The sequence below is a fragment of the Myxocyprinus asiaticus genome, chromosome 45 (genome assembly GCF_019703515.2).
Source record: "Myxocyprinus asiaticus isolate MX2 ecotype Aquarium Trade chromosome 45, UBuf_Myxa_2, whole genome shotgun sequence".
Taxonomy (NCBI): Eukaryota; Metazoa; Chordata; class Actinopteri; order Cypriniformes; family Catostomidae; genus Myxocyprinus; species Myxocyprinus asiaticus.
Window position 1 is genome coordinate 28,456,604 of NC_059388.1, and position 25,266 is coordinate 28,481,869.

At 36.6% G+C, this 25,266-nt stretch overlaps 2 protein-coding genes across 3 annotated transcripts in view; one reads left to right on the forward strand and one right to left on the reverse strand.

Annotated features, from left to right (window-relative positions):
• Positions 1 to 3,571: 3,571 nt before the first annotated feature.
• On the forward strand, positions 3,572 to 13,518 carry LOC127434830 (B-cell receptor-associated protein 29-like). Its single transcript, XM_051687836.1, has 8 exons — positions 3,572 to 3,677; positions 4,569 to 4,670; positions 4,767 to 4,867; positions 7,757 to 7,904; positions 8,006 to 8,141; positions 10,930 to 11,041; positions 11,186 to 11,286; positions 11,401 to 13,518. Exons 2-8 carry the CDS (start codon positions 4,579 to 4,581, stop codon positions 11,434 to 11,436), a joined length of 726 nt encoding a protein of 241 aa, XP_051543796.1. The 5' UTR covers positions 3,572 to 3,677; positions 4,569 to 4,578; the 3' UTR covers positions 11,437 to 13,518.
• A 149-nt stretch (positions 13,519 to 13,667) lies between these two features.
• The window catches only part of LOC127434822 (solute carrier organic anion transporter family member 1C1-like), a 38,823-nt gene continuing 27,224 nt past the window's right edge, over positions 13,668 to 25,266 (reverse strand). For both annotated transcript variants that reach the window (XM_051687825.1, XM_051687824.1), the window contains 8 exons: positions 24,581 to 24,826; positions 24,053 to 24,217; positions 23,421 to 23,616; positions 22,496 to 22,661; positions 21,179 to 21,348; positions 19,312 to 19,376; positions 19,041 to 19,158; positions 13,668 to 16,541 (listed from right to left, as the gene is read on the reverse strand). In XM_051687825.1, the coding sequence (XP_051543785.1) occupies positions 16,301 to 16,541; positions 19,041 to 19,158; positions 19,312 to 19,376; positions 21,179 to 21,348; positions 22,496 to 22,661; positions 23,421 to 23,616; positions 24,053 to 24,217; positions 24,581 to 24,826 (1,367 nt within the window). In that variant the 3' untranslated portion in view covers positions 13,668 to 16,300. The remainder of the gene's footprint in view (positions 16,542 to 19,040; positions 19,159 to 19,311; positions 19,377 to 21,178; positions 21,349 to 22,495; positions 22,662 to 23,420; positions 23,617 to 24,052; positions 24,218 to 24,580; positions 24,827 to 25,266) is intronic.

Sequence of the window (25,266 nt, forward strand, 5' to 3'; positions counted from 1 at the left end):
GACATGATTGACTGATTTATTTCCAAACTCTAGACAAAAGATTAATCGGCACCACCATCATTCTCTCATTCACATCTCTGCACAGAGCCACTAATTGCCAAACTGTCAGGATTTGTAAGGACGTCTAGCATCTTATTTCAGAAGCTCAAGCACAGCAGGGTGTGGTAAACATGATTTTAATACCACCAGTGCAAATACTGATGTCACGTCCTACAAATCAGCATAGCGTGGCAGGAAGCTTTGGCAGCAAAACTGCATCCTGCACATCTAACAACATCAGCACTGGAAAAACATTCAGCACTGCACATCACAGTATTTATTTGATCTTTGCTCCACATTTACTGTTGCCTGGGTGGCAATGTATATGAAATTATGTTAATAGGAAGTGTTCTCATGTTCAGTGATCTGTTATGCATCTGAAACAACAAGAGTGATGATTCCCTTCTTTGATTAAATCACTCATGAGACATGTTAAAGAAATTATAATGATCAGAACTATATTTACTCAACTACATAACTTATACATTTATTTAATGGTATTTTTTATTTAAAGTTTTTTTTTATTTTTATTTTAAGTGAGTGGTACTTGCCCGTGCATAAAGGCTTAGAAAGTGACAATTTTTCCAGTTTTTGTGAAGTTTACAAACATTCACAAATATGTGAGGTGTGATGGCCCCTAGTGGTATATAAATGACATACACCACTCTGTAATCAGGTTGGCAGACCTCACCAAGGCCTCAGCATGAGTGGGCTTTTTGTTCAAACACTGAAGTGCTTGTTAAAGTATTTGTTCAGACAAATACAGAAGAAAAATTAGCCTGTAGCATGTTACGTTAGTTACTGTTTATCTTCAACTATGTGCATGCAACCTATTGAAAACTATGGAGCTTTTCCATGACCAGCCTTTTTCAAACGAATGAAATTAAATTCCATCAATTTTAATTTAATTATATATATATATATATATATATATATATATATATATATATATATATATATATATATATATATAGTTTTATTCATTAATACAATTTTATTTTGGCAAGCATTACTCAATTCAATTTGATGGAATTCTGTTATGAAATTAAAATGCGTAATTCTAAAAATGGGCTTAAATACTTTTTTTTTTGAGTGCACCTGTTAACAGCAGATATTGTAACTGTAGTTTTATAGTAGTCGCATGAACACTCTTTCTTATTTGTTAAAACAAATAAACTTATATGGAAAGACATTTTTATCAAAGGAAATTTAATGGGAAAATATTGTATTAAATTATTTTACAATGATTTAAAGTTATTTGATTTTTTAAAATTATTATTTTATCACATTGCCTATTATATATAATGTTATAAATATAAGTATACGCTTTTAATATGACTATTTAATGAATTTGCATTTACTGTTTCACTCCCCCTGAAAATATTGTGTTTGTCGTTTTCTCATATTTTGTTAATATTATTTATGTGTGTGTGTGTGTGTGTGTGTACAGAATGTAAAGACATTCAAATCAACATACCCCTGACATTTTTGTTTTCTAACAATGTTTTTAAATCGTTACATGTACTGTTTGTACCATTTAAATTGTTTTTTTTAAAAATAAACATTTAAAAAAATAAAGAAATTCAAATGAGTGGGTGGTAACTGAACTCTCTCCTGTGGTGATTTGTATAAACTACACCGCTGTAACCTTTTTCCATATCTGCAGCTTGAGATAGGTTAAATTAAATTAAGTTACATTATTTTACTTTGCTTTGACGTTATTTTAAAACTTAAATTGATTTTATAAACCATTTTTAGACAAATGTATGTATTCGATTGAAATATCAACACACAGCCTATTATATTTAAAGTTATACATTTATTTATAAGCTCATTAAATATGATCATTTAAAAAAAAAAAAAAAAAATATATATATATATATATATATTTTTTTTTTTTTTTTTTTTTTATTTGTATTGATTGTTTTACTCCCCCATGAATGTTTGTGTTCTGTCCACTATTTTATTAAAATTTGTACATTTATAAAGAAATTCAATTGAGATTAACTTAAATGGGTGGTCTATTTATTTATTTATTTATAACTTATTGATTACTCTGTCCATGCCCAAAAAATTAAGAGACCATTGCTAAATTATTAGTTTCTATGGATTTACTATTTACAGGTATGTGTTTGAGTAAAATGAACATTTTTGTTTTATTCTGACAACATTTCTCCCAAATTCCAAATAAAAATATTGCCATTTAGAGCATTTATTTGCAGAAAATGACAACTGGTCAAAATAACAAAAAAGATGCAGTGTTTTCAGACCTTGAATAATGCAAAGAAGTTCATATTCATTTTTAAACAACATAATACTAATGTTTTAACTTAGGAAGAGTTCAGAAATCAATATTTGGTGGAATAACCCTGATTTTCAATCACAGCTTTCATGCGTCTTGGCATGCTCTCTACCAGTCTTTCACATTGCTGTTGGTTGACAAAAATGTCCACGTCAAAAAACTGCCATAAAAATATTATATATTAATATTATTTTCCACTTTCACTGACTTAGATTTTTTTTAACCAACATCAGTCCTGATCATAACTACCAAATATTAATTTATTTTCAGGATTTTAACCCTTTAAATGCCAGTTTGTTTACATAATGACACTGTTGTTTTTTTACACAAAAAATGTCACAAACATTTCTCAATACACACATACAAAACACACTCTGACATCCATACCAACACACCCATACAAATTTAGCTGCATCATTTATTCAATTGGCCTGCAGTGCTCTATAATACAGCAAACAGAAAATAGGGGAAAAGCTTGTATTTGCACCATAGGCTAAACATGAGAAAAATGGCGCCATCTGGTGGAAAATATTACATTTTTAAATTTTGAATCCAGGGCTCCAGAATGAAAGCATAATATCATAGAATTCATGATTTTATGCTTTAATGGCTTTAATGGGTTTCAATGGGGACATTTATGTCCTGAAGATCCTGAGTGTAACTATTTTGTGTACGCAGTGTATTATAGATGTATTATAGGAACTGAGGTGGAAATATCAAAATCCCCCCCAAAATAAACACCTCTGGCTAAATTTATGCCGTTGGCATTAACAGCCAAAATGATCGAAAAAACAAAAATGAAAAAGACAAAAATGTCCCGAAGGTCGCACAAGGGTTAATAAGTACTATTTTCATATTTTTTTATATAGTACACATAAATGTATATATTTAAATGTAATTTATATATTTTTTATACTTAACATCCTTGTTTTATTTATTTATTTAGATGTCAAAACAGCCCTTAAGCTCAAAATGAAATGCTCAAAAGAAACAAAGAATAATTCAGGTTTTGAAATGTTACTGGATATTTTAATATTACAATTGGTCGAGATGAATTTTGGTTTTGACAGATGAGTTTTATAATAATAATTTTAACATCAGTGCTACTAATAACATTTATGTATTATTATTGTTGTTGTTGTTGTTGTTGTTGGAGAACATCTTTTTCTGTTAGTTGTATCTTCCTTTTTGTCCGTTAAAATATTACATGCAGATAATGCATGATGGAAAGGACGCGCTTTAATGACGTCACTAGAGGGCGCGCGTCAGTATTTTTGTGTAAAGGTTCTACTTCTGGGTCGATCGTCCAAATATACACTGCAGATTTTCTTCAGACGTAAGTGAGATTTAAACCAGCTGCTGTTATGAATTAAATTGCATATTTTTTATTTATTTTTTATCAATGCGTATGGTGTCACTGTGCAACACATGAAACGTTTCCTGTTTATCTGCAAGAGTTTGTCTTCTTGACTTGCTGAATGTTAATTTCCTGTTTGATCAGATCTTATTTTTTCTTCTTTTTATTTTTATATTTAACCTTTATAGCAATATATGCGGATACACCAGAAGGATAATACACCAAATTAAATTATTTTTGACAATATCATTATCATACAGTTTCACATTATTAATGCATAACATTGGATATTATTATATATTATGTAGCATAGCTCTAACTATTATAATAATAAAAGTTTAAATAAAATGAGGGAAATAGTTCCTGTTTACTTACAGAGAGCATGTGTCAAAGTGAATAACTGAAGGAGGCATGAGGGGGAATTAATTGAACAAGACATTTGATCCGAGCAGAATGCCATAAGTAGATTATCCGTGACTAATAACTGCCTGATTAGTAAGGAATTATGCTTTTTTCCCGTGTTTTGAAAATACGGAAAGGCATTCACTAAACTTATAGACTTATGCATTATTGCGTGTTTTTTAAAATGATAGTCCCCCAGAAATGAAAAAAGTTCATTATTTACTCACCCGATTGTTGTTCCAAACCCGAATGACTTCCTTTCCTCCACTGAACACAAAAGGAGATGATTAGCAGAATGGGCCTGACAACCTCACGTCTCACAAAAGAACAGTGGGAACATTCATCAAAATTTCTTCTCATATGTTTGATGGAAGTGAAAAAGTCATGGTGGTTTAGAACGCATGAGGGTGAGTAAATGATGATGGTATTTTTGGGTGGACTGTTGCGCTAAATGCCTTTGTTGTGCAGCTGGGTGAAGATGACTTTGCAGTGGACTGCTGTTGCTTCTTTCCTGTATGTGGAGATAGGCATTCTTGTCATCTTCTGTCTACCTTTCATCTCAGCTCAAAGGTAAAATGTTTTCAACCATAAAAATCCTGAACAGCAATGTGTTCACATTGTCCTCATGTTCTTGGTCCATGGTGTTACCTGCTTCCATGTGTGCAGATGGCAAAGTATTTTCAAATGGAGCATCTGGAACCGTCTTTCCCAGTTCTGGAACAAGGGATTTCTCACCATGATAATAATCCTCATTGTTCTGTTTCTTGGTATGCCATTTGATTTTGTTTATAGTTGTGTCCTTAAGGGATAGTTCACCCAAATAGAAAATCCGGTCATTATTTACTCCAAATTTGCAACATGTTGTTCCAAACCTACAGTTGAAGTCAGAAGTTTACATACACCTTAGCCAAATACATTTAAACTCAGTTTTTCACAATTCCTGACATTTAATCGTAGAAAACATTCCCTGTCTTAGGTCAGTTAGGATCACTACTTTATTTTAAGAATGTGAAATGTCAGAATAATAGTAGAGAGAATGAATTATTTCAGCTTTTATTTCTTTAAATCACATTCCCAGTGGGTCAGAAGTTTACATTCTGTTAGTATTTGGTAACATTGCCTTTAAATTGTTTAGCTTGGGTCAAACATTTTAGGTAGCCTTCCACAAGCTTCTCACAATAATTTGCTGGAATTTGGCCCATTCCTCCAGACAGAACTGGTGTAACTGAGTCAGGTTTGTAGGCCTTCTTGCTTGCACACGCTTTTTCAGTTCTGCCCACAAATTTTCTATTGGATTGACCTCAGGGCTTTGTGATGGCCACTCCATTACCTTGACTTTGTTGCCCTTAAGCCATTTTGCCACAACTTTGGAGTTATGCTTGGGGTCATTGTCCATTTGGAAGACCCATTTGCGACCGAGCTTTAACTTCATGGCTGATGTCTTGAGATGTTGCTTCAATATATCTGCATAATTTTCCTTCCTCATTATGCCACCTATTTTGTGAAGTGCACCAGTCCCTCCTGCAGCAAATCACCCCCACAACATGATGCTGCCACCCCCATGCTTCACAGTTGGGATGGTGTTCTTCGGCTTGCAAGCCTCACCATTTTTCCTCCAAACCTAACAATGTTCATTATGGCCAGATAGTTCAATTTTTGTTTCATCAGACCAGAGGAGACTTCTCCAAAAAGTAAGATCTTTGTCCCCATGTGCACTTGCAAATTATTGTCTGGCTTTTTTATGGCAGTTTGGAGCAGTGGCTTCTTCCTTGCTGAGCAGCATTTCAGGTTATGTCGATATAGGACTCGTTTTGCTGTGGATATAGATACTTATCTACCTGTTTCCTTCAACATCTTCACAAGGTCCTTTGCTGTTGTTCTGGGATTGATTTGCACTTTTCACACCAAACTACATTCATCTCTAGGAGACAGAATGAGTCTCCTTCCTGAGCGGTATGATGGCTGCCTGGTCCCATGGTGTTTATACTTGCGTACTATTGTTTGTACAGATGAACGTAGTACCTTCGGGCATTTGGAAATTGCTCTCAAGGATGAACCAGACTTGTGGAGGTCCACATATTTTTTTCTGAGGTCTTGGCTGATTTCTTTTGATTTTCACATGATGTCAAGCAAAGAGGCACTGAGTTTGAAGGCAGGCCTTAAAATACATCCACAGGTACACCTCCAATTCAGTACACCTCCTATCAGGAGCTAATTGTCTAAAGGCTTAACATAATTTTCTGGAATTTTCCAAGCAGCTTAAAGGCACAGTTAACTTAGTGTATGTAAACTTCTGACCCACTGGAACTGTGATATAGTCAATTAAAAGTGAAACAATCTGTCTGTAAACAATTGTTGGAAAAATTACTCGTGTCATGCACAAAGTAGATGTCCTAAATGACTCGCCAAAACTATAGTTTTACTATACATTACATTATCTCTGTGGAGTGGTTAAAAAATGTTTTAATGACTTCATCCTAAGTGTATGTAAACTTCTGACTTTAACTATATAACATCTCCTTTTGTGTTTTTACGGATGAAAAAAAAGTCAAACAGGTTTGGAATGACATGAGGGTGAGTAAATGATGACTGAAAACACTTTGTAACACAATTTTTGTTCCTGGGTAGTAAGTGTTATTTCCTAATTGCTTATGCCTCAAAAGTATAGAAAATGGCTGTTATTCCACACAAACTTTGCTTTTGTGACCAGGACAGTGATATTTTGAAATGTACCTATTTCCAATGAGAAAACGGGCAAATGTGTGTCTTTTCGTTCACATAAAGTCAGAAAAAAACAACATATGAATCCAAAATCCTTCTTTATCAGTGGTCCGACGAAGACACCGGCTTTGACCTTTGCCTCAGACAGCTTAGGGAAGAAGTCTTGAAGGTACTTGAAGGCTGCCAACTCCTTATCTAGAGCTCTGACAAATTGTTTCATAAGGCCCAATTTGATGTGCAGTCGTGACATCAGCACCTTCCGGGGGTCCACCAGTGGCTCCCACTTGATGTTGTTCCTCCCCACAGAGAACTCGGTCCGCTGTGGCCAGTCCCGCCTGTGGTAGTGCACCTTGGTGTCCTTGCTGTCCCAAAGGCAAAGATAGCAGGGAAACTTGGTAAAACCGCCTTGGAGACCCATCAGGATTGCCACCATTTTTAAGTCTCCAGTGACCTCCCAGCCATACTCATCATAATTCAAGGCGTCCAGCAAGGTCTTGATGCTGTTGCAATCCTTTTGAGGTGCACCAAGTGAGCCAGGGGAAGAGACGGGTACTTGTTATCATTATGGACCAGCACGGCTTTGAATATTACTTTAGTATAAATACATGTTAATTGGGATTCATATGTTGTTTTTTTCTGACTTTATGTGAATGAAAAGAAACAAATTCGCCCATTTTCTCACTGGAAATAGGTACATTTCAAAATATCACTGTCCTGGTCACAAAAGCAAATTTTGTGGGGAATAATAGCCATTTTCTTTACTTCTGAGGCATAAGCAATTAGGAAATAACACTTACTACCCAGGAAAAAAAAAAATGTGTTACACAGTGAAATTTATTTTTGGGTAAACTAACCCTTCAAGTAGTGTTTTTTCCATGTCATAAAATGGCTTTAAATATCCTGACTTAACATTGCTGTTTGGTAACCCATTTCAGATGCCCTTCGGGAGGTGAGAAAGTATTCTAGTGTTGACCATACCAAAGATGCCAAACTGAACCCAAACATATTTGATCACATGCACATGAAGCTCTTTCGAGCCCAGAGGAACCTCTACATCTCCGGCTTCACACTTTTTCTGTGGCTGTAAGCACTAAATTACAGAAACCATTATAAATTCATGTTAAAACTGTGAATTTTGCAAAAGCTTCCTGTGAAAGATTTGACTTTGGATCTTCTACCCACAGTGTGATGAGGAGAGTTATCACTCTGATTAACCAGTTGGCCATGGCCATCGGCACCAGCGCCGCCCTGCAGACTCAAGCTGAAAGTGCAAACCAAGCTGCCAAGAAATACATGGAGGACAATGAGCTGCTTAAACAAGTTAGAAGCCTTCGAATGAAAAAGGGGTGAATCTGACAAAACTTGTCAAGAAATGTCCAGGTCATATTTCACTATACAGAATATTTTGTGTATCGAAAGAAAAAAATGTCAAAGAAAAGAAAAACTTTTTGGACCATCAAGATTTGTTGCATTGTTGCATTTGTTTTTAGAGTGTATGTACTAATTATTACTTTTGCTTTAAAAATGCAAAAGGCGTGCAGTAAGCTTTTTTATGGGGAAGAAAATGCTTGACAGAAAAATTTTGTCCTTCTCCATTAATTGCGGCTTCTTTTGGCAAAAAAATAGTGTTTATTAAAAGTGTTGATTGATAGAAATTGGGTTCGCCGGTGGGTCTAAAAGGGGGCGCTGTGTCGTGAATAAAGTTTAAGCTCTGAATACATAAGTCAGGCATATGGGGTATCGTTTGAAATCTTAGAATCTGAACTTTTGAAAGATAACCATCACTTCTGAATTTATGTTACATATAATATAGGGATTTCATAAAATATATCGATATATCGATTATTGATCGGCGCATTATTTTATCGATATATTTTGAGGCATCTATGTATTAAAATTTGCTGACATTTAAATTAGAAGCCCAAATTGTGTCATTTTATATTCACTCAGTTGGCCTCTGTTTAGCAGTCTGGTGTAATAGCAATGAGAGACCACAAGAGGGCGATATACCATTTACTGAAGGCAGTCACGATCACACAAACACACACACACACACACACACACACAGGATGAGCTGAAGCGGTGCAGATGGCAGTCCAAAGTTTCAAACGTTTTTGTACATCAAGAATTTAAGCTGTCAAACCATAAAACAACATACTTGTAACTGAAAATACATTGTATAGGCTCTATGAAAGATACATGTTCACAATATATCAGTAAATAATCTTTGTCCTTTGATAATGATTTGGGTCAAATTTGATGGAAAACTGTGCAAGTTGCGCTCCGTGGCTCTGCAGAATGTTGACGCTGAGTGTTGGCGGTGTGAGCGTACCTTTATAGAAAATAATTTAGAATTTTTGAATGCGCCATGTCAGCCACCAGATGTGTCCGGTGTGCGTCCCCCTTTAATTTACCCTGCCGCTTACACTTACCTACTACCAAAGTTGTGTTCAGTAATCTGAAGAAGTAATCTGAAGTCTGAAGAGACAAAGACTATTGTGCAACGAGCAGCCCTATTTATATCTGAAAAAAAAAATCCTGATATATATCGATAATCATTGGGAAAAACTTCCGATTATCAATGTGTAAAAAAGGCATCGATCCCAAGCCTAATATAATAACAAAAAAAGGCCTGAAAACATTAGCGTTAGAAATCAGCGCCACCTAGAGGTCACGTGGTAGAAATATCAATATAAAAGCCAAATAGCACTTAAATAGACAAATCACATATCAAATAAAAGCTCTCATTCTTAGGAATGCAACTGTACTGTTTATTTTGTTGCCCTAATACCACAGTTTGAAAGATTTTCACAAGAATCTTGTAAGACATCAAATACAAATGTCTCTTTTATGCACCAATCACTGCTGCTGTAAGCCCCAAACAGCTAAAAACTTTATATCTTCGAGCTTGCTTGTATGAATAATGTAATGTTATATCTTAGATGTCCAGAACAAAATATGCGGTCCAGCAGGAAAAGCATGCTAAACAAATCATTGGAAATATATGTTATCAACTATTGATGACTCAGAGGTCGAGATATTATATGAAACCTTGGGGGGAAAATTAGACAAATTTTAGGCAATAAGTTTACAGGATGTGTAAATTGTGAGCTTATAAATTTGAGTGTGAAAAATTGCAGATGACAGTCCAAAATAACCCTAGAGTTGAAGAGGTTTAAGCAGTTTTCATTTTAAGCGTATTAGGGGCCATTTACACCTAACACGTTTGTGCGTCTGTTCGCACTGTTTTTCAGTTGTTTTCCTATGTAAACATTCTCTAGGTGGACCTCTTTATATTCTGTGCAGTGTCTCAGTATCTAGCCTGCTCAGTGCATCCATGTGAGAGCTAACAAACTCATTGACTATTTATACACAGACACTAATTTTAATTTAAAAAGCCACAGGTGTGGGAAATTAACCTTTAATTGCCATTTAAACATGTGTGTGTCACCTTGTGTGTCTGTAACAAGGCCAAACATTCAAGGATATGTAAACTTTTGATCAGGGCCATTTGGGTGATTTCTGTTATCATTATGATTTAAAAAGGAGCCAAACAACTATGTGATAATAAATGGCTTCATATGATCACTATCCTTAAATAATCAATTTTGCATGATTAGTCATATTTCCAAAATCAATGCCAAAATTTCACAATTTCTGCCAGAGTATGCAAACTTTTGAGCACAACTGTATATATATATATATATATATATATATATATATATATAAATAAATAAAAGCATATATCAGCAAGTATTGATATATGCGATTAATTCGATTCATTATTTAAATTGTAAACTATTAATACATCATGGCTGACTGTAATAAAGTGAAATTACTAATGAGATCACCATTATGAATTATGGAAATTACAAAAGACTTGGACATTTCTTTGAGATTCACCCGAAAAATCTTTCAGATGCTAAAACTTTGTCTTTTACAAGGCAGTTTCTTAAGGTTTAGTCACAACTTAAGAATATTCCAAGTTATAACCTGTCTTACAGTATAAGAGGTATACGTGATCTAGTGAACGTGTTGTTTGGGTCTTCAGGAAGCGTTTGAGAAGCATTATGTTGAGTAATAGAGGGACAAATCTTTATCACCACAGGCTCTTACAGATGCTAAAGGAGATGGAGGGAAGAAAGACGACTCTGAAGAGACTAAACGACTGCAGAAAGAGGTGCAGCGACTGACAGAAGAACTGAAGAGCAGCACAGATGGTGAGCACAAGGCTGAAAAACACTCGTTCATTCTATAAAAGAAACTACTCTGTCAGTATTACTCTAAAATCTGAGACAGCATCATAGTTGCTAATGATCTAGAGCACAACAGCTTTGTATGTTACATCTGTTGTTTCAATGTAGCCCTGAAAAAGTCAAAGTCAGATTTAGATGGCATGAAAAAACAAACTGAAGGACTAACCAAAGAATACGATCATCTGCTTCAAGAGCACCAGGATCTTCAGGTAACACACCCGTATAAAATCAAATGACTTATTAATGGAGAATGAAGTGACCAATACAAAATCCTCATTTAAATAATGTATAATTTTTTTGCCCATTTTGTCTTTCTATACTAGAATCAGTTGGACAGCGGAGACAAAAAAGATAACTAGCCTAACTGACACATCGAACATCGGAAAGCTGTACGAAAATCCACAATAGCCACTTCCTCCTACTTGGAGTCACCTAGTAGCATTCGCATGAAATAAAAACCCAGGTTATAGCATGAGTTCTTAGGTCTGAACCATTCGTGACTTCACATCCTGTCCGGTCACCTGGTCACAACACATATGAAGTAGCAGTTTTCACAGTTTCATGGCAACAAATCCATATTTTTTCTTTTCTATGGTTATGATGTCCTGGTTAAAGCGATGCAGTACTTTATTTCAAATAGCTGCTTGGTGATGAGTCAAACTTGTTAAATAACACCAATCGACAGTCTGAAAATACAGTAGCTACAAAGAATAATTGGAAGCGCACAGTAGCGCTATCAATGTGTTTAGAGGTTGTGTGTTGTGTTGACGTATCTTTGTAATTTTCCCTCTCTTTTGCACAATTTTGTGCCGTGTTTGGTTTTAAAGTGCATTAAAACCAAACATCATTCAGAAACTTAACATGCAGACATGAGTCCAAGTATCTATGGTAGTCGTACGATTGCAAAACATGTTTTCAACCATGTTTCCATTCAAATATTGACATAAAAATGGCAATATGCATGAGTTAACGTCAATTGACGTAATCCATCAGGTTGCGTAAGGAACTGTATTTAAGATCACATACATTACAGGCTACATTAGTAATTTTTAGGAACTTTAATTAAGAAGAGTAAAACCATATACACATAAAACAACAGGTAATACGTAAACACATCATATTGAGACTTTTTTCTGGTTGTTAAACAATGTGAAAGTCAGCTGTTAAGTGTGTTTGTTCTCAAAACTACAGAGGTAGGTAAAATACACCTGAGTTCAAATACCGTTAGTTAGACAAATGCTGACACCAGACCTGACGATTTTGCACTCAAGTTGAGCAAAGCAGACCAGTAAAGTGATATAAAACATGAGAACAGACAATGTTTTTTGAAGTCCATTTGAGGTAGCTCTGTTTCTGTGCTATTGACCCTTAAACGTCAACCAGAGAACAATGTTGGGTGAATCACACAAAACCTGTCAAGATCAGGGGCAAAAATCACCACAAAATTAAAAGGAAACATTTTTTTTATTTTTATGATAATTAAGCACATTTCTCCTCCAATTCTCATTAATGTAATGTGGTTAAAAACATATCTCATTCTAGTGACGGTAATGCAACTGAAAATGTGCTTAATTGCCATGAAAATAATGTCAAAGTGCAAAAATCGTAATGGTCCATAAATAGACTTTTATTTAGGCAAAATATAATTTCTATTTCTTGTGATTTTGGGGGTGAAATGTGATCTGGACATGTTCTTTGTGAGATTCACTTTGTTACTGGTTAGGGCTGGATATCTTATTTGACTTCGACCATTAAAAAAAAACCTAGTCGCTGACAAGCAACCAATATTTTACAAATAAAACGATTTAATTCAGACTTCTGGAAAGGTTAAAAGCCTGTGAAATTGTTCTGTGCTGTGGAGGATTTTTGTGTCTTTTGAAGGATTATTTTGTATTTACTAAGAATAAGCAGTCACCCACTATGTGGGTGTTCATTAAAATCTTTCTGTCTGCAGTGTCAATACATTGATCTACTCACGATTCACAAGGCTTCTGAGCCCACTTCCTCTCCCTTGTCTGTCTTTCAGACAACATGGAAAACTGTCTTGATAGTGACCTATCTAATCCTAATTCTGAGCAGCACTTCATAGAGAGAGAGAGATGGGAAAATTACGAGAATTCATAAATTCTAAGTTAACATATCTATGCAACTTTTAGAAATGTTTTATAGATTGTACGATTGGAGAATTCATAAATTATAGCTTATAAGGGTAGGAAATGGACGCTTTGATATGCTCTGAAATGTCTTAAGGGGGATTGTTTATGCCTTTTTTGTTATCAAAGAATAAATAATTATTTTAATTATCATCTTATAATATTCAAATGGGTGCAAAAAAATGCTTCCTGTCTAAGTGCCTCAGATAAGTTGTTTACGTTTTGCTGTGATTGTATTTGCCATTTTCATTACTTTGTTTTCACCATTAAAGCGAAACATTTGACTGATTGTGGCTCTTTCTTGAAATAGTAGTTGTATTTGTAGTGAATCATTTTATTTTAAAAGAATGTAACTAATCTTTCACATAAATGCATTTTTACATATTAGGATATTCACTTTTAAGTATACAAAAAAAACCAAAAACATCAGCAAATAAAATTATGTACTGCCTAACGTAAAAGCAAGTAATAAATGCCACTCATTTTATTCGCTTTACAAGTCACAAATAAAACCCCTTTCCTTGGTTGTTACTGGTAAACTTCAATTGCCCAAAATGAACAAATATTCCAGGAGCCGACCTGTAGTGCCAAGAACAAAGGAAAATGTATATAAAAGAATTATTTGCAAATTTTAAGGAACAACTGATTGAACAACCTGAGAATAGACCATGTTGACTTTTCTTTCTCGCACTTTTTTTTGTCTATTTTTGGCACAGGAATGCACCCGTTCACACGTAACGACACACACACAGCATCTCTCACAGTGAGATACACACTTTATACAACATCAACCATGACGATGATTACTTACATACCCATAGCATCATGCACCTGTTCGCTAGCCTATGGTACTGGACCGTTCCTCGTGCTTTTCTTAAATGGGAGGAACTGTTGCCAGATGACATGGAAAAGCACAATGGTGAGCGTTTCATTAGTGTGACACTTGGCACACTCCATTCCTGATAACGCTTCATAAGTTAAAAACAAATGAGAAGCAGTTTGAGATCTTCATGGATATCTGACAAAGTAGTCAACCTCCTGTAGCCATATCCCAAGGCCTACCTATATTAAGTACACAGTGTCATGGTCAACTGTTACAGGCATCTATCTGTGTGTATGGCATAAGAGAAAGTTACGATTGGACATGATTATGTACCCAAAAGGTATAATCTTGTTGTTCTTGTGCACTACAATGGCTTTAATGAGAGTAATTCCAATCTCTATTTGGATGGCGACCTTTTTCACAGTAGCGCCATATTTGATTTTTGACGTGAATTAAAACGAGGCTGGCTGACAGACTCTTCAATGTCATGTGCTGTATAAATCTCATAGATCACGTCATTTTCCACAACTCCTGTTTTATAGAGTTTTTCGTCTACTGATTTTTTTTGGGAAAGATGTGTTTTCAATGTATCATCAGCAGAACAATCCAAAACACTGTAGAGTGTAAACAACTGTACAACCCATTGAAGAGATTGCAAATATATTCCTCACAGCCTGGTTGTCATCCCCGTTAAAAATGGAAGATTGCGCTACTGTGAATAACGTCCATTCAAAGGTGAATTGTGCAATTTCTGTGCCCCTAGTGGCACCAAGTGGAATTGTAGATATAATGACTTCAAACAGGTTTCCCAAACACTCCTCCTGTTTGCCATTGGCTGATGCACGCCATTGTTTGAGCCAATGTTGCTTTGTCGGGCTGGTTGGATGCTCAAAAAAACCACAGTATTTACACTTTTGAGGGGACTTAGCCCAAAGTATACTTCATTTGACGACTACTTTGAGATACTGGACTATTTCTCTTCACGAGTTTAGACCCATAAAGATGTCTTTACGTTCCTTCAGACTCGAGTTATACAAATTGCAGGTATTTCCTGACCTCTTCACACATGCGTTCTTGATGTGCACATCCACTGTTGTTGTTTCCACATTCGTTTCCTGTTGTTTACCGGCGATTACATCTTCTAATGCTTCTTCGTGACAACAATGGCTGAAATGTGAGTGTTGCCACCTTGTGGACCCACTAATTAGTGCAAATAATTTGATGTGAATACTGTGTCTTCAGAGTACACATGGTTAGAAAAATCACGCCACATGCGTTCAGTGCTCAAGCACTCTGCTGATGACAAAATTTGCGTCTGACCAAAGTATACAAGCTGGAAAGGGTTACAAAGTTATCTCGAAGAGCTTAGATATTCATCTGTCCACAGTTAGACAAATTTTCTATAAGTGGAGACGATTTAGTACTGTTGCTACTCTCCCTATAAGTGGCCCTCCAGCCAAGATGACTTAAAGGGCACACCGCAGAATGCTCAGTGAGGTAAAAAAGAACCCTAGAGTGACAGCTCAAGACTTGAAGGAATCATTGGAACTGGTTAACATTCTGTTCATGAGTTTACTATACAGAAAACATTAAACAGGCATGGTGTCCATGGCAGGACACCATGAAGGAAGCTGCTGCTTTCCAACAAAAACATTGCTGCGCACCTGAAATTTGCCAAAGACCACCTTGACACTCAACAACGCTACTGCGAAAATGTTTTGTGGACTGATGAAATTAAGGATTAATTTTTTGGGAAGAACACGTAGCACTACGTATGGTGTAAAATGGGTGATGACGACATTTGCATCTGACTGAAGTATACTTTGGGCTTTAACCTACAAATGGCTCAAGTATTTTAACATAAAAAAATTACACACTTCACCTTTAATGAGAGGACATCCAATGTTTCACTGCCTCTAGTAGGGTGGCATAGTCGGCATCTGTATTTAAGACACTTCTAAAGTATCTCTGTTTTGAAACCAACCAGTTTAGGTAGTTTTTAAGACATTCTTTTTTCTTTCTTTTTTTTTGTTGTTTTTTTTTTGTTTTCTTTTTGAAAAACAGCATTTACATTCAAGAAATAATTGGACTATATCAAAACAACAATTTCTTTTTCTTGTCACATCATTTACATGGGTCAAGTAGAAAGATAAAATAGAAATAATGAATAAAATATGCTGGATCACAGCCCTGTTGCTCCCTGCACGGGCCTGTGTGTGTGTTTGCTGTGTGTGTACAGTATGTGTGTCACAGACGCGTCTCTCGCTCTGGGTCATAATCTGAGGTTCGTGGGCATTGGTCTGAGCTAGACCCGTTGCTTTCTTCCTTCCTAAGGGCCTGCAGTTCACCGGCTGCGGTCCCCGTGACTCCATTGGCGAGTGTGCTGCGCTCTTGCTTTTTAACGTGCCGTCGTAACACCACCAGCCCAAGCACGCACAGGAAGAAGGAAGCTGTCCGTAACCCCAGTGTCAGACCCAGATACGCTATCCTGAGAGACGAGGAGCAAAATATAAACTATACACCTGACTATACTTAAACATCTGGACATTATCACAAGATCTATATAATTTCACATAAAAGAGATTTATGTTTTTAATTAATTAGATAGAATGACTTAACACCTGTAAAACACACATGCAGTTATCAAAACAATCCTATGTGAGAATAACATTCGTCTTAAGATCATGATTAAATATTACTTGTAGTTGTTTGCCATAATTGGTTAAAAACTGATGCCAAACACTGTTTAGACAGTGCTAGCGTCAAAACTAAAATGGGATGTTTGGCTTGTATTGCAAAATAAAGGCGTAAAGAGATCATAAAGATTTGAGCTAGCAAAACAAACCAGGATTGCAACAGGGTTGGGAAGCTAATTTGAAACCATGCTACAAGCTAATAATTAGTGACCAAAACAAAATATAGCTGTGTTTATCTATATTAAAGGTGCATTCAGTAACTTTTGTCTTTGTGTCATCTTGGACTTACACTGACACCTAGCGGCTTGGATGCAGCATCGTTTAAAATCAATAGTTGCAGTTCAGATGCCATTCTAGAAATTTAGTATTCACATGATTACTTTAATCAATGAGTAAAAGTGTCAAATAAAATGTTCTCTTATATTACCATATAAAGCCTACATAAGAATGAATGGTTATTTGTTTTATTTGTGTACTATAAAGTGCTTTTCTGTGTAAAGTGAAATTGTTTTCCTACTTATAATATATATAATATAAATTGAAATGATTTGATTAGCAAATATCCATTCACGTCTGAAATGAACGTTCTGATTGGTGGATCAGCTTAGTCGGACTGTCTGTCTTGCCCATGCTTTCAGTTGCACTCCCGCTGCTCCATGCGTGTTTTTTTTGGGGGGATTTTTCCCTTTTTTCTCCCAATTTGGAATGCCCAATTCCCAATGCGCTCTAAGTCCACGTGGTCGCATAGTGATTCGCCTCAGTCCGGGTGGCGGACGACAAATCCCAGTTGCCTCCGCGTCTGAGACAGTCAACCCGCGCATCTTATCACGTGGCTTGTTGAGCACGTTGCCACGGAGACATAGCACATGTGGCGGCTTCATGCCATCCACCGCGGCAACCGCGCTCAATTCACCATGCGCCCCACCGAGAACAAACCACATTATAGCGACCACGAGGAGGTTACCCCATGTGACTCTACCCTCCCTAGCAACCGGGCCAATTTGGTTGCTTAGGAGACCTGGCTGGAGTCACTCAGCACGCCCTGGGATTCGAACTAGCGAACTCCAGGGGTGGTAGCCAGCGTATTTTACCACTGAGCTACCCAGGCCCCTGCTCCATGCGTGTTTGGAGAGAATCTCTGTACACTTAATAAACACACACACGCAATTCATTCAACAGTGCTGCGGCATGGCATTAGTAGACTGAAAATGTTCTGGGTCAAAAGCGAACTCATCGTTCTGGCGGCCATACGAATCCTCAATTATTTTAGGTGGGCATACACAAAATTCTAAGAAAGATAGGTGGGCATATGCTGTATGCCTGCGTATGCCCCAGACTACACTACTGATGGCAGCCCCCATGTGCGGACCCTCTCCATGTAGAATAAAACAGCTTTTATAAGGTTACTGATATGACCGTAGTCTTCATTTTAATGTGAGTGCTCATGATTTCCTACATATATTGCAAAATTACAATTCATGTATTTAGGAGTTAAACTTTTTTTAATGAGGAAAAAATTACTGAGTGCACCTTTAAAGCTATTTAAGGGGGCAATATTTTGGAATTATTACATTTTTCGAAAAACATTTATCTGGCAAAAAGTCAATGAGGAGCTCAATTAAGGTGACAGCATCAAACCTGAATTTAAATGTATATAAAAACTCAAAATAATAAAAATGAAAATATTGGTCGACCCTCGTGTTAAAAAACAAAACAAAACAAAACAAAAAAAAATAAAATAAAATATATATATATAGTGAGCAGAAGACTGCTTAAATTGCATGAAAACGTAATTTACACAATATGGGGCAAATTCACTAAAAAGTTGCGCCACATTTGCTCCAGGTATTTCAGTGCAAAAACCTGTATCTTGTTTACTAACCATCTGCAATCTAGTTTAAAAAGGCGCAATCTGTGCTGATATTGCGCTGCGTCTTTAGTATTTCAATTAAGTAATTGTCACTACTTACCGTACAATCTCATTATAGATTGCACTTCATTCACAAACTCTGTGGTATTTGCCCGCTGCAATTAACATAACGCTATTACCGCCCAAGGAAAGCAGGCGGTAATCTGTATTGCAAATTGTGTTCAGCACAGATTTTGTGAGCACATTTGAGCTGTGTTAATCAGGCACTATTTTGAAAACAACTGAGCTATTGTCACACTACTGAAAAATTTAAAGTTAGTAGCGTCGCTGCTTTTAGTTAGCCTCAACACTGAGCTGCAAACATGTAAATTGAGGATTGTTGGTGGTAAAGGATAAGTCATTCTATGACATCAGTGTTTACCTGTAGGCAGTGGTGTTGTAGATTCGACAGGCCCCTCTCCCACCACATTTCTTGTGACCCCATTTCAGACAGGTGGTGTCTATGATTGCTCCAAAGTATATAGGAGCTGGAATTCCAGCTGTGGAATGCAGACATTTACAACCATAAATGTCAAAAATGTGATTCGACAAACCTGATCATTCTTGCCTCAAAACAAATCATCATTACCATAGTGACTACAAAATGATTTAGCAAAAACATCAACAACACCAAACATCAAAGCCTCTCTCACCTAGTGTACGTGTTGCCAGTGTGTGAAAACCCAAAGCTAATGACTTGAGCTGCGGCCTGATGCATCTGGTATAGAAAAAAGGGAAACAGCTATATAATATTCATTTAGAGAAATATGAAAACATGTTTAAAGACCGTGTCATATGCAAAACACTTCAATTTGTAACAGGAAACATGAAGACTTAAAAAAAAATATATCCAGTCATGAATTGATAATAAATCCATACATTATAAATAATATAAGATTCATTAATATTTAGTATGAATTTTGCATTTGGGTTAATCCATGTCAAACCAACCAAATTCCAGATAATTTCCTTAGCTGAAATTTTAGATTTTGAGTAATCACTTATTTTGGAGGGGGGGGGGGGGTCAAAATGACAGTTTTCACCAGTGATTTTAGAGCAATACTACAGGTCAAAAGAACAAAAGAAAGGTGGCAGCATCATTATTTTATTTTTACATAGAGTTGACTTCAGCACCCCTTGCATTATATGCCAATGGTGTATGTCCAAATATTTTTGCATGTTCATTTGCATGTATGGTTAAATCCCAGAGACATGGGGCTCTCAATTTGTCTCCATCCGTAAATTGTAAAATGTAACCCATTTTCAATGGTAGAAAACCAAATGTGGGTCACATGGTATGACGCTATTTTTTCTACAATACAAATGCCTGAAGTACAAATAATGTTGAAACTAGAAATGTACCTTTATTTAATCAAATGAATACAATAATGTCAAAATCTCAATTTTCATGACTCCAAAAATACACTATTATTATGTGACACGTGTGGCTCTTCAGTTAGTGCAATACCTATATCTAGTTTTTGGAAATGAGCATCTTCAAAGCTCCTGAATGCATCATTAGTGGTCCAAGCACCAAAGATGCTGAAACACAACTTTGTTATTTTATCCAAAGAAATCACGTCAATACTCTGAATAGCTACAGACAGTCTGGAATTTTTATTGCACCAAACAAAGTGAGGACAGCAGTGCAGCCTGTTAACCTAATTTAGCCCGGGGGAGGCCGAGCATTCCAGGCTGTCAGCTGACTGAGCTTTGGGAAAAAGCTGACAGTCCCTGGCGCTAAAGCTTTTCCATTGAAGACACAAGTCTGATTACTGAACTTCAAAGTGCCCATAAACTTGTTGCGTCTAATTTTGCATTCAATCAAGCAATGGTTTTGACTGGCCCACGACTAAGACACAGAATAATGAAGCAAAATCACATTAGCACCACTGGCACATGCAGCCTGTTTTCATATGCTTGAACTGAGAAAAACAACCTCATGACTGGACGGCTGTTAGTTCAGAATTTAAACAGCAGTCAAAATGAATGTTTGCTTGACAAGACTAGAAGTTCTTTTTCCTGGGTTTTAGATGATTCTATTTGAATATTAAATACATTAATGTTCAGTTCTACATGAAATGGTGTTTGCAACCCATTTAACCTCCGTAATGTGTTGTATTCCTGAATGAAACAGGATATTCAATGAGAAAATAATGTAGGGCAGGACTTGGATAGTGAAAAGTGGTCTCGATATGAAAAATGGTTTGGAGGAGGAGCTAAAAGTAAGAGGGCTTGGTGACATCAGCCGTTTCAGAGGCAGACCAACGTTTACTTCTTTGGAATAACATGCAATGACGAGCTGTTCTCAATAAGACCAGGAACATGCACTACTAAAGCAAATAAGGTCCATTTTGATTTTGTCTTTAAAATGGGATATTGTGCTGAGATTTAAATACATGTTATGCTATCTAATTCTGTTATTCAAAAAGTTCATTCGAATAAATGAAATGAATCAGAAGAACTGAATTCAAAGTGAATCAAAACTGTCCTGACCATCAGTAAATCATGGATATTCACCTGATGAGCAGCATGTATCCCGGCGTCCCACCCAGTGAGATAATAAAGGAAGTGATGACAGACAGAGCCAGGAAGTAAGGGAAGACTTGCTGGCAGCTCTCCCTGTTGTTGCATTGGCCCGCACTGGCTGTTTGATTTCCGGCTGATATACAACTGCACTGCTCAAACACCTGAACACACACACACAACACAATGGTGTTTAGACCGGTCACTATGTAAAATGCATATTGTTATTATGGGAATGTATAGTAGATTCTTCAACATTTAGGGAGTGTTTACAGCAATTCACATCAACAAAGCAACCAAAAATCTTTCATTTTCAATGGGACTGATATGAAGAACAAAGAGCTTTGAAGATGTCGTAACCAAGACTTTATGGAGTATTTCCCCCTATCCTGAAAAGTTTGGGAAAAGTATGTGTATACTATTTTAAAAAAGCATAGTCCTCTTGAATCTAAATTCGGAGCAGATGAAACATATTCAAAACCAGCCTAATCTCATGAAAATTAGTAGCTGTGGCGACATTTTCCTGGTTCATTACATGTATCTCAGCAGCTCCAAGGTGAAATGTCCACTGTGTGGCGCTAAAAGCGAGTTAAATATTCTCCCAAACAAATTAGGGTTTTAAGGTTAATGCTCTAACCAGTTTAAAATAAAATAAAAAATTACCACCCAACCCTAAACCTTAAACCTAACCATGTCATAAAAAGCAAATGTGACATGAAAAACACAATTTTAAAATTTAAATTTTAAACTGCATTTTTCCATAATTACCATAATTATTATACACAGTTTTTTTAAGACCTCATATTAATTGAGAGACTGAATTTCAATATGAATTTGTCACATGGCAGTACTATTTAAGCAAAAAGGTGATGAAAACTGTGAAAAACAAATCCTTTGTTTTGGCTACAATTTGAAATGAATGGACAAAATACATTGCAAGTAACACATGCTTGAGAAATGGAACAGACACACATAATGGGAAAGACAAAAACACTTTCTTAAGATTTAAGTTAAGAGTCACAAAGTATCCGTGCCTTTTAGGTGCACTGAAAACTCCACAATGTTAAGACAGAGCAGGTCAGGTTTACACGTAAGTTTCAGGAAGTTTGAGAGAAGACAAAAAAATTCAATATGGCCTTTGAGCTGAAAACAAACAGGTTGTGCACACCCTTCAGCAAGGGCTGGGAAAACCAGAGTTCAAGGCACTAGAAATGGAACACATTGTCGCTCATGTTCTTTGAAGATATAGGACAACAAACACATGCCATTGTTTTAAAACGGTGGTGCTCTCAGACGAGAGGCCATGCTTACCGTGTCCATTCCAGAGCCGTGGGACCCCCGGCATCCAGCCAAGCAGGGTGAGACGTATGTGAGGCCGTTCTCACCGCACACAGGGTCCCAGTTTGCTTCAGGACACTCACAGACCGCATTACATCTTGCAAACAGAGAACTGTCCACTTTGTAAAGACTCTCTGTCCTGCACATTAGATACATGCATGTAAAAACACAAACAGAATATAGTTACAGGTTTTACAAATTTACAATTTTGCAAAAAGCAAAGGGTAAAGTGTTTGTTAAAATCTCTAACTTTAAGTATGAGCGATATTATAGTAATGTTTGTCTTGGCAAACACCACTAACAAGTTAAAATGTGTAGGAAACTTTGCGTCCTTCAGGAGTGGCTTTTCTCATGGAGTTCACTGTGATACCCTCATTAGTCAAGTAATTTTTAGGCCGAGTCATTTTGCATGCTCCAGTTATTCTTAATGCTGTTAAAATAGAATGTGTATTCTATACATGTTATAGGCTTCAAAAAATGGTTCATATCTCTCCTGTTCAAGATACAATACAAAATAATAACACTCATTCTTACATATGTTTGAACTTGGTGTAAGAACCAATGACGTTGATACAAATTATGTTGGCGCACAATAATTATGTCTTTTTTTGATATGACGTTGAATGTGCTAGACTTTTATCTGTATGCAAACCAAGAAGTTCTTGCATATCGTGAACATGCTAGGACAGCTATAACGCAAAACCAAGATTTTTTGCGGTTACAGTAAGGCACTTATAATTGAAGTGAATAGGGCCAATCTGTAAACATTGAAATACAAACTGAGATAGTCCTACAAAATTGAACAGAATCAGTTCAATGTTCAACTGCTCATGATATACACCTAACAGACATATTAAGTAAAAAATAAAAGTTAAAAGCTGTTCTTTTTTCATCCTACCCGTTGTAAGACCTGGTGATGCCCGCCACGCTGGCATTCTCGCATCCCATTGCGAAGAAGAAAAGTGACAGAAAGTAGCCCAGGAGAGACGTTCCCAGTGCAAACTTGGCTGCTCCCATGATACTCAGCTTGAACTTCTTCATGATAACGCCCCCTGAGAACATTCCCAAGGCTACAGCTGGGATGTTGATAACTCCTGAAAAAACACACGGCATCAGGAAAACTGGATCAAAGAGCCAGTGTCACAGTATTCAAACAAAGACGAACTGGTCTGGTCTCCTCAAACACCATTCTTGTTGTGGTTGAAAGGTTATGGAATACAGAATAGGCCAATCTGCCCCCCCAATTGTATCTAGCCATGCGGTTGTTGTTTTTGGATTGCATTCTCTTTCATACGCAGTAATGATCTATATCATACTGTGATTTAACAGAGGTACATAAACTTCTAGAACAATTACGTTTTTATATCAAAAACCTAATATGATATCAGAACCTATACTAATACATACCACACATCAAAACCCCTCCCAAATCAAAACAAAACACAAGAAAGCATTTAACTCTGAGGTCATAGCCGCAACTTGAACTGTAATATATCAGTTATGTAGAGATGTGTTTAGAGGAAGACATACCCATTAAGAAGTTGGCCTTGGACGCTGACTGTCCGTAATGTTGCTCAATGTATTTGGGCTTGTATGTCACCATTCCGATCAAAGAGTTGAACTGGATGATTGTCACACACAAGTATAAAAAATAGACTGGATTCCCTAACAGGGATCTTAGTGTTGGCAAAAAGTCTGAAAAACACAAATACAAAATGTTAAGAGAATGAAGCTAAACATCTAGAAACTTCTAAAAACAGGCAGACAATTTACTCAAAGACAACCATGCCATTACCATGGTACATGTCTTAAAATGATGGTGTTCCCATTGTAACATGTCCAAAATAACATGGTAATACCATACCATTGTACTTTGATATAAACCATGGCACTGAATGATTGCCATATTCATATACAAAGGCATTAACAAGGCACCCCAAGGTGTTACCATGGTACATGTGCAAAAAAACAAATGATTACCATGGTATTTTTGTGCCATGGAAAGCAGTGTAGAGCCTTAATGGTATTTCTGTGAATTCTAGTTGGATCTAAGTTTACCTTTGGCCATTTCTACGAAGTTTGTTGGCTCATCTGCTTGGTACTTGTGCTCCAGGAGGGGCGAGTCTTTGATGAAGCTGGTTCGCTCAGGAGAATACTTGGCAAGCCGTCTATCTGGCAGTGGCAAAGACTTGGGCAAAAACCAGAATGGCACGGCAGACAGGAGGGTTATGAGCCCTGCAATGAGGTACCCCAGCCACCAGGCACCGACCCAGCGAGCATCTCCTGGGGTGATGCTAATGCTCTCTGAGAACACATACACATGTCAACAGCAAGAATACAGATGCAACAAGGCTCACTGCAGCTTGTCACATGTTCAGAATATTTGGGCCAAGCAGACAGCTGAGGCAGACAGTAAGAACAGACACAGACAGTCTTAGATGTCTCTCTCTTTCTCTCACTCTCAGATGTAATCCATGCTCTCACATAGCTCCGAGAGCTCTCACGAGCTCAGTACATACGCTCGGCCAGCCTTCATGTTGTGGTTTAAATGTGTGTTTGTGACATTTCACATGACGAATGTGTATGGATGAAAATAAATAGTTCACTCAAAATTTTTTCATTTTGTCATCATTTGCTCACTCTGATGTCATTTCAACTGTTGCTTTATTTTTTCTTTGGTGAAATAAAAAATAACATCTCTAAGCATCGGTTTTCTAAACAATGAAAGTGATTTATACTGCCAA

What these genes read in the sequence shown, in the direction of transcription:
- LOC127434830 (XM_051687836.1), top strand. Translation starts at nt 4,579, where the DNA reads ATGACTTTGCAGTGGACTGCTGTTGCTTCTTTCCTGTATGTGGAGATA. An exon ending in CCTTTCATCTCAGCTCAAAG is followed by an intron (nt 4,671 to 4,766) that starts GTAAAATGTTTT and finishes CCATGTGTGCAG; the next exon opens with ATGGCAAAGTATTTTCAAAT. An exon ending in ACAATGAGCTGCTTAAACAA is followed by an intron (nt 8,142 to 10,929) that starts GTTAGAAGCCTT and finishes TTATCACCACAG; the next exon opens with GCTCTTACAGATGCTAAAGG.